The sequence below is a fragment of the Acipenser ruthenus genome, chromosome 23, assembly GCF_902713425.1.
Source record: "Acipenser ruthenus chromosome 23, fAciRut3.2 maternal haplotype, whole genome shotgun sequence".
NCBI classification, from domain to species: Eukaryota; Metazoa; Chordata; class Actinopteri; order Acipenseriformes; family Acipenseridae; genus Acipenser; species Acipenser ruthenus.
In genome coordinates this window covers 28,659,213-28,668,608 of record NC_081211.1, presented here as the reverse complement: position 1 = coordinate 28,668,608, position 9,396 = coordinate 28,659,213, and the positions used below count along the sequence as shown (strand labels likewise).

General features: G+C 42.2%; 1 protein-coding gene across 1 annotated transcript; it reads left to right on the top strand.

Annotated features, from left to right (window-relative positions):
- Window positions 1–1,203: 1,203 nt before the first annotated feature.
- On the top strand, window positions 1,204–9,302 carry LOC117412944 (histone deacetylase 3). The gene is made up of 15 exons (XM_058997141.1): window positions 1,204–1,419; window positions 2,279–2,361; window positions 2,848–2,990; window positions 3,262–3,343; window positions 3,658–3,714; window positions 4,049–4,104; window positions 4,415–4,548; window positions 4,654–4,734; window positions 5,069–5,142; window positions 5,731–5,795; window positions 6,195–6,284; window positions 6,732–6,790; window positions 6,966–7,045; window positions 7,392–7,549; window positions 7,825–9,302. The coding sequence occupies exons 1-15, from the start codon at window positions 1,365–1,367 to the stop codon at window positions 7,892–7,894; spliced, it is 1,287 nt and encodes a 428-aa protein (XP_058853124.1). The 5' UTR covers window positions 1,204–1,364; the 3' UTR covers window positions 7,895–9,302.
- The last annotated feature ends 94 nt before the right edge of the window (window positions 9,303–9,396 follow it).

Genomic DNA, 9,396 nt, shown 5'->3' with positions numbered 1-9,396 from the left:
AAGCTACTGAACCCTGGAAGACTCCTGACCGGCTCCTGGCCAGTAGAGGTCACTGTGGCGTAGCGTTACGGTTACCATATGACTGCATGTACATTAGAACACTTCAGGATTTTCAACCCATGTTGCAATGCATTCTGGTATGCTTTACCTGTCTCAGGTAGACTACACTTACCAGGATACATTAGGTGTGAGTTGAAAAGCCTCTGTCCCAGTGTAGTTGGAGTCAAATGGTAACCCTCTGTGATGTGACCAGACAATCCCTGCTAATTTCCCTTCCAGTGATACTTTTGCCAAGGGCTGAATTTGCATGTGGCTGCCGAGGCTCTGCTTGAGGTCAGCAACGCATTACGTCAGCGTGAGAAACATAGCGCTGCCACGCGCCTACGGAGAGCGATCTTGTTTGCATTGTGTTAGGGATGCTTAAATTAATTTGAATACTAAAATTGTTTACACAAGCCTAAATAAATGAATAAGTGGAATATTACACAAAACGAAGATAAGCTCTGTTTTGTTAAACTTCCACGCCTAGATGCACTCTTGTCCCTGGCGTTTAGGTTGTGCAGTATCATTTGAAACAAGCTGCGGACAGCCGCGTGATTCCTGAAGCAGCTTCATCACCAGCTCTGCTCTGGTTTCTGTCTGCTTGGTAAAGATATCACGTGTGTGTCACATTGTATCCTCCAAAGAGACACAATTTAAAAAACCTTACAAATATCTTAACAGAATACATGAAAACAAATGATTGCACCAAAAAGGTCAAATGTAAATACTGTATTATTTATTTTAGTAGACAATATATAAACAAACAGCATTATGTGGTATGTAAAGAAATGAAGCAGCATTCTAAGAACTTGTAGTTTTTCTACCTTTTACTGCAGGTCATATTTTATAAACTGCTTCTTAAGATGTTACATGATGATATCATAGTCTATTGCCAATGGTTACCGTTGTTATGCCAATACCTCTCAACCAAATTACACAATACACATTGTTTACACTGAAGAGACATTTCCCCAATAACCGGTAAACCTTAAAGTAGATATTATCAAATCAGTTGAACGTCTGTATTGGTTTTATTTTCTAAAACAAAACTTAAACCATTACAAAGTATGTATATTATTATTGTGTGTTTAAAAAAAAAAAGCGCGCCAGCATGCCCGGCCTTTAAATATTAGAGTAGACCTTTTTCTAGCGTCATCCATTTTACACGCCTTTTCATGACGTAGTGCAACATCCGCGGTTCCTGGTGACGTTCCACACAGTGTCTGTCTGGTTTGGGTTTATTATGGCGGCGCTGAAGTGAATGGAAGTGGGTTTCGATTAACTTAAACGCGTTTTTTTGTGACTTGTGAGCTGCAACGAGGATGTCGAACAGGACCGCTTATTTCTACGATCCCGACGTGGGCAACTTTCATTACGGTAAGTGCAACTTTAGACATGGAGGGGCTGGTCGGGGTAAAGAAAGGATTACAACTGTATGTTCATTTAACAGTGTTAAACGGCTGGTAAAAGAGATTCTAAAACACACAGTTGTAACATAGTGTTTATAATTATTATTATTATTATTATTATTATTATTATTATTATTATTGTATAGCTTGCAATACTACAGTCGCTGAAGTATAGTTGTGTGAAACCTCCTGTTTCTGTCGGCAGATTGGCGTTTCTCACAGTGCCTCCTAGATAATAGTTGATGGCCGGTGTATTTTTCTCATTATCCTTGCTCACATTTGTGTATCAATTGGAAGCGCAGCTCTGCTTTATTCTGAATTACTTGTGTGTACTATTCGTATAAGTTTTATTTATCTCTAGTCATTCCAAATTCGCTTAAATAACGTGCTGCTCCTTGTGAATCGGTGAGTTGTGTAGCTGTTTCCTGTAAACTATCATGGGGTGGGATACGTCACGTTCGGGCTGTGTAGATTTTCACATGCTAATGAGATTAATAAGACAGTGCTGCAGCTGCAGGTAATACCAGCACTATGCATGATTGCAGCAACAGCGGGTGAGCTTATCTGAAGTACTAATTCAATAAAACTATTAACCGTCTAAAACAAGTAGGTGTGCAAACATTGATATGTAACTCATTGATTTTTGCTTCGATGGTGGCGTAAAGGCATTAGTAAATTTGTACCACATTGTCAAGAAGGCTTCATGTGCGCACACAAAGTTTTAAACTGGAAGAGTATAGTAAACATAAAGGAACGATCCTGGATGTTAAAAACTGGAACTAAGAGGTTATGTCAAGCACCGTTTGTGTCTGCTTTCTGCTGTACAGGTGGTGGGCACCCCATGAAGCCACACCGCCTGTCTCTCACACACAGCCTGGTCCTGCACTACGGACTCTACAAGAAAATGATGGTACGTACACTTCACTTTTTAATTCTCTGACTATAGCCACTAGACCACACTGCTTCCCACTTCCTCGGCTTTAGACACTTGACCACACTGCCTCAGCTCAATCCTCTAGACCATGCTGCCTCTGAGTCTCTGAGTTCAATCCTCTAGACCACGCTGCCTCCCAGTCTCTGAGCTCAATCCTCTAGACCTGCTGCCTCCCAGTATCTGAGCTCGATCCTCTAGACCACGCTGCCTCCCAGTCTCTGAGCTCAATCCTCTAGACCACACTGCCTCTGAGTCTCTGAGCTCAATCCTCTAGACCACGCTGCCTCCCAGTCTCTGAGCTCAATCCTCTAGACCACGCTGCCTCTGAGTCTCTGAGCTCAATCCTCTAGACCACACTGCCTCCCAGTCTCTGAGCTCAGTCCTCTAGACCTCGCCACCTCCCACTCTCTGCTCTTTCCACAGTAGAAGACGAGATCTCTGTGTTTTTCCTCCCCACTGCAGGTGTTCAAGCCGTACAAGGCCTCTCAGCATGATATGTGCCGCTTCCATTCGGAGGATTACATCGACTTCCTGCAGAAGGTCAGTCCCAACAACATGCAGGGCTTCACCAAGAGTCTGAACGCCTTCAACGTGGGAGACGACTGGTAAGAACTGATGTCTTTCTCAGTGTGTGTAATACCCAGAACCATTGCTATACAGATGATGGAACACTTTGATAAGCCTGTGTGTAAAACGCATGTGCAATTCTATTTGACCAGGTTACAACCATTGTGGCTCTCATATCTCTGTAAGCGAGCCAAGGCTGCTTCTTTTATTTGGAAGGAAGGCTCTGTGTAGTTCATGGTGTTTCTGTTGGAGACTGGAGGTACATAGATGCTGGTCTGTGAGACTGATGGCTCTTCTCTTGTTTTGCAGTCCTGTGTTTCCAGGATTGTTTGAGTTCTGTTCAAGGTACACGGGAGCCTCGCTACAGGGAGCCATACAGTTAAATCACAAGGTAACAATGTAATGGTATGGTGGGAACAGCAGGAAAGAACAAACTAAAACTGACTCTGCTTCTGTCTTCACGGAATACCAGTGGAATGAGCAGAAAAGTTCACCCCCTTCTTACAGCATTGCGTACCCAGGAGACTGGAAGCTGTGCAGTGGCTCTGATGCATTAGGTCTGGCCTCTGATCGTCTGTGGTGTGGAAGCTGCATGATGAGATTCAGCGTTTGTAATAGTCTGTCTCTGATGCATGCATGCAGTTGGTTAAATGTCTTGCTACCTGTAGTAAGGTTGACCTTTTGGTTATTTTCTCTTCTTACCAGATCTGTGATGTCGCTATCAACTGGGCTGGAGGCCTGCATCATGCAAAAAAATTTGAAGTAAGTGTTCAGTGTTATATTACTGTGTGCTTTTCTTTATAATCCTGTGCTCCAAAAGAAAGTTTAAATCATGCTTTGTTTGGTGGGGAAGGCACCTCTCATCCGTGCATGAATAATACAGTGCACCAATCCCAGTAACACTTGTTTATGCCCCTGAAAGCAATGGATTTGTACTTGTGTTATTCATATTTTCATATGAGAAACGTGTGTTGTGTGTTATAATGCTTGCTGATCACATAATAGAATAGGCAGTGTGGATGTAATGCATTCATTTAGCATGTTTTTAGGATCGGTTTATTCCACTTATTCTCTTTCTCTTTTCTTTCTTATCCAGGCATCTGGTTTCTGCTACGTGAATGACATTGTCATCAGTATACTAGAGCTGCTGAAGTAAGATTTCATTTATATTCTGTTTGTTCATTTTATTAGCAAATTGCTGGAACAGACTGCTGAAACCAGTTACTGGCGTAGCTTTAATATGCTCGCCAAGGGATGCAAGCAGACTCCTTTGTCACTTCTGATGCTGTGTTCTGCCATCTAGTGGAAACTTTTAAGTGAGGCAGTTTTAGGAGACTCTTATTATTGGGCATGTTCTGTCAAAGTGGGCAGCTTTCCCTTGTGCCCATGCTTTCATCAGACCAGTGAATATGCCAGTACAATAGTTGCACTGTGAAGTGACTGGTCTGTGTTCTCTTTGCAGGTACCACCCCCGTGTTCTGTACATTGACATCGATATTCACCATGGTGACGGGGTACAGGAGGCCTTTTACCTCACCGACCGTGTCATGACTGTATCCTTCCACAAGTATGGGAACTACTTTTTCCCAGGGACAGGTAAGCAGGACTGTCGCCACTATGCTGTAAATCAAAAACCAGTGGCTTTCAGCTCTGTTACTCCGAATCAGTCAGCCTCTGTGAACTGCCTGTCTGTGTCCCCAGGTGACATGTACGAGGTGGGAGCTGAGAGTGGCCGGTATTACTGCCTGAATGTTCCTCTTCGAGATGGAATAGATGATCAGAGTAAGTCTGCCTTTTTCTTCAACCCCTAACCCTGCTACTCGGTCTATACCCCTGCACAGATGCAGCGCTTTTTAATGCAGGAAAAGATGTTTTCAGTGTGTCGCTAAAACACTGCAACATTTTATATTTGTTTTGGTTAAAAAAAAAATATATATATATATATAATAATACTAAAAAATGCAAAAGCTGACTAGTTTTGGCCCAGCTAATAGCCAAGACATCCCAAAGGATCAGTTTGGAAGAGGCACTGTGGGGACACATTTTAAGTTTAGTAACTGATCTCCATGAACTGAAGATCCGCTGTGTGTTTTTAAGCATGTTTGTTTTGTTTTAGGCTACAGGCTCCTCTTTCAGCCGGTGATCAAACAGGTGGTAGACTTTTATCAGCCTACTTGTATTGTTCTACAGGTAAGTGTAAAGAAGCAGAAACGAAAGACAATTGAAACCGTTGTGTGCCTAGTATATTCAAGGTGACACGAAGCGGAGGGGACAAATACAGTCCTTTTATTGTCTGCCCGTCGGAACTGAAGGCTAAAGTTGATTATGAACCTTACATAGCGGCTAAGTATGTGATTCAGAATTCAACAAGAATAGTTTGGGTGAATGGCTAAGACTTGAGTCAAAAATAACACTAATCATAGAACAATGTAACTTACTGGCAGTTGGCAAAAGCATATTTTTATTGCCTAAAATTGATCCATAACTTCAAAACTCTCCAACAGAATTCCGTGGTAAAACTATAAGAATCGAAGTCAAGTCGACAGTGTTTCTGCTACTGCCTTCTTCAGTGTTGTATTGCAGCCTGTTATCTGTGTGCTTTTGCAGTACTTATTCTACGCTTAAATACCTTGTAGAAGGTGAAGTTTTTATATATTTTTAGACTAGAGAACTGGGTTATATATTTTGTTGACCTGTAAATTTGAGTTGTTTTCAATAGAAAAAAAAAAAAAAGAAATATTTGAGGCTAATAAACATTTCTTTCTGTCATCCTCACAGTGTGGGGCTGATTCTTTAGGCTGTGACAGACTGGGCTGCTTTAACCTCAGCATAAGAGGTCACGGGTAGGTCCAGAGAATAAACCCACCATGACTTCAGTGTTGTGGGAAGGGGAGTAGCCTTGTAGGAGCCCCTGTGTCAGTATATGATATCATTCAGTGTGTGTATGTAGTCTAACTACAGTGAGACCTTGGAGATCTGTGGTGCTGTTAAAAAGCTCCTGATGAATGTCTAATTGTAAAGTGCTTTGCAGTATTGTAGGACACCATTACTGTAGCGAGAGCCTTCCTTGTGCATGTCCTGCTTGTCCATGGCCTTGCCGTGCTGATCCAGTCCCTCCTCTGCTGTCTCTCTCTCTCTCTCTCTCTCTCTCTCTCTCTCTCTCTCTCTCTCTCTCTCTCTCTCTCTCTCTCTCTCTCTCTCTCTCTCTCTCTCTCTCTCTCTCTCTCTCTCTCTCTCTGCAGGGAGTGTGTGGAGTTTGTGAAGAGTTTTAAAATCCCCCTGCTGGTGCTGGGAGGTGGAGGGTACACAGTCCGCAACGTTGCACGATGCTGGTGGGTATCACTTTACAAGGAGCAGTGCTTTCCATTCCCTGGCAGTGAATCACTTCGCACAGATTTATTTTTATAGAACGTGTGTATGTATAGATTTTTCCAGCTGTCCTTTTCTCTCTCTTATTACTGCCTCTCTCTCCACCTTTATACTTTTTGTAATTTCATTTTTATTTTACATGGCAGATCTAAGATCTGTCGTGTTCAATTGATGAAAAACAGTAACAATATATGTTTGTAGTAAAAGGGGGAGGGAAGTAGAAGTGTAAGATTTGCCTGGAGATACACTGAAGTGTGGGAAACACTGCACTAGATCTTAAGCTGTTGTGGGAACAGCACCTGGTTAGTGATGTAAAAGACCTCCTGTTCCCCTGTCATCACGATGCACATTTTAAATCTTCAATATTACAGTCATGACTTTTAAGAACTCTTGGTCTTATTTCATTGCAGGACGTATGAGACCTCGCTGCTCGTAGAAGAACCAATAAGTGATGAACTGCCTTACAGTGGTGAGTATCTGCACTACACAGTATGTAGATGCTCTAACAACCAAGTCAAATAATATTAATCGAAAGCTACCCATGCATTCATACCTACACCACAACAAAGAAACGGTTAGTGAAAGTTACACAGCTTTGTTTGCAGTGCAATTAATGTAAGTGACCTTTTTCTCTCCCTGCTCAGAGTACTTTGAGTATTTTGCTCCAGATTTCACTCTGCACCCCGACGTCAGCACCAGGATAGAGAACCAGAACTCCAGACAGGTGAGTCTTCACTGCCTGCACTTCGCAGTGATTGCGAGGATGGAACCCCATGCATCAACCACAAGTTATTTTCCCATTCACTACCCTGTTTTGAATACATTGAAAAAGACAACGTGTGTCACTGAATTGAAGTATCTTTTAGTATTCCGAAATATAAAATAATGTAACAAAAGTGAATTAACCTTTATTTCAAAGTATACCCCCTCCCTCCCTTTATTAATAGAATACTTTAGTCAGTTAAGCATTTTACAACTTGCTGAAAGCTTTATATGCAGTCAGCTAGGCCCCCACAGTGACATGTTTGGATGGCGTGTGGGCCTGGGCTGAGTTCCTCTTGTTTGTGCAGTACCTGGATCAGATCCGACAGACTGTGTTTGAAAACCTGAAGATGCTGAACCACGCGCCAAGCGTCCAGATCCACGATGTTCCCTCAGACCTGCTGAGCTACGAGCGCACAGACGATCCCGACCCCGACGAGAGGGGCTCAGAGGACAACTACTCCAGGTACACCCCACCCCAGCAGCGCCTGCATGGGACTCGGATCCCCTCCCCCCTCTGTATTGTAATTACTGCCTTACTAGGATTGAACTGGTCTGAGAGCCAAACAATCCAACAACATAGAACACTGAATTATCTACACTCGAATCAGGTTAGAGTTTACTGCACTGCACATAACAGCCTTTTAGATTTAAACCACCTTTTTTTTTCTCTTAGTAATACTGTGAAAATATTGTTAGATATAATAATATTTTTTTGCATTTGTGCTTCTCTATAACCAGGCCAGAGGCATCCAATGAATTTTACGATGGTGACCATGACAACGACAAAGAGAGCGATGTGGAGATCTGATTGGCCAGTCCTGAAAAGGAAGTTGATTTGGTGGATCAAAGAGGAAGTGTGCTCATGGTCAGAACTGAGCTCAGGAAGGGGCAAAATAAATATTCAGTGGCTTTACCTACCTACCTACCCCCCCCAGAAAGAACATTTCCATTTCTATAACTTGGGCTGCAATTAACTGAAAATATGCTTTAACCAGTACAGTCAAAGGGTAAGTGGAGGAATTTGAAAAGAAGTGAAAAGTAGAACCGTGTACACCACCATTTATTTCCAAGCACAGCAAAGGAAGCACTAACTGTTCATAATGCAGAAAAAAACAAATCGGAGATCTGTATGTTGCCTCAAATAGACATGGATCGAGATAATGGGGTTTTTATGCAAGAATAGATGAACTGTGCTGAAGGCTTGGTATGATAATCTGTCTGCTGAATCTGTGGTTCAGTGAACCTAAAAGAACGCAGTCCTTGTTTCTGCTGTGCTGCTCTGCTGTAGCGTGTGTTCATATGAAAAACAAAGTCCCCAAAACGTATGAATTGAAGCCCCAGCCCTGAATGTTTACCCATAGCAAGAGCGACTCTGTTTTGCTCAGAATAACCTGATAGACCTGTGCCAGGCTGAGCCTGTGGAACAGAGTTCTGCACCGACAAGAGTTAAAGTGAGCATCCTGAACACAAGAACAGGAAGCAAGAACGGGTTACAGTTACATTGTGTATGGATTTTTAGATCATGTCCTTTGTATTATTATTGTTTGTGTGACAAGGTTTTTTTTTTTTTTTTTTTTTTTGGTGAGATGCACCACCCACTCGATATCGTGGGTGCCGGGGTCCAATAAAAATCTGCTATATATCGAGAGACCCATAGAAAAACGAAACAGGCTAACACATACTGTACAGCCACTCCCTCGTTTTATCAGGGGCGCCAGGGTCCAGTATAAATCCTCTACGCAACCTGCTTTGTAATTTTTCCAATAAACAGTAGCACACTGTTTTAATTTGTACTGTGAAGGGTAATTGCTTCTCATCAACTTCTGTCTCCACTTAATTTCATTTATCTTCCTTTCCTTTCGCGGACGTCACTGCCTTGTGACTTGTGCTAGTGCATTGCTGCCACACGTGAACACCTCGCTGGCTAAAATAAAAACCGCTTCAGCAAGAAGATATTTAATTTGCTTTGTGTTCTTGTTCAATACATGTGTATATGATAGCAGTACAATATTAATGCTTTGTTTTTAATTGTTTTGTATGTTGTTGTTTGTGATGTGCAGGACGAAATACAACAAACAGTAATTCTAGGTGCCTATGTATTGCAGCTAAGGCATGCACAGTTAGATTGTAAAAATGGGGATCCAACTCCAGGACCGCGATCTATCCGAATCCGCAGTATAGCGTTTATTAAACTGCACCGTTGTAGGACTTTCAAACATCTCTTGTGTTTTTCTTTATCCAAATTCTGATGTCTGCTGTTCAGGATTTGATCTAGAGAGGGCAGTGTTGTGTTCTCAAATACAATGTTGT

Bases quoted from the DNA above. Each gene is read 5' to 3' on its own strand.
- LOC117412944 (XM_058997141.1), top strand. From the start codon at position 1,365: ATGTCGAACAGGACCGCTTATTTCTACGATCCCGACGTGGGCAACTTT. The intron at 4,549-4,653 runs GTAAGCAGGACT...CTGTGTCCCCAG, and splicing joins CTACTTTTTCCCAGGGACAG to GTGACATGTACGAGGTGGGA. The intron at 4,735-5,068 runs GTAAGTCTGCCT...GTTTTGTTTTAG, and splicing joins AGATGGAATAGATGATCAGA to GCTACAGGCTCCTCTTTCAG.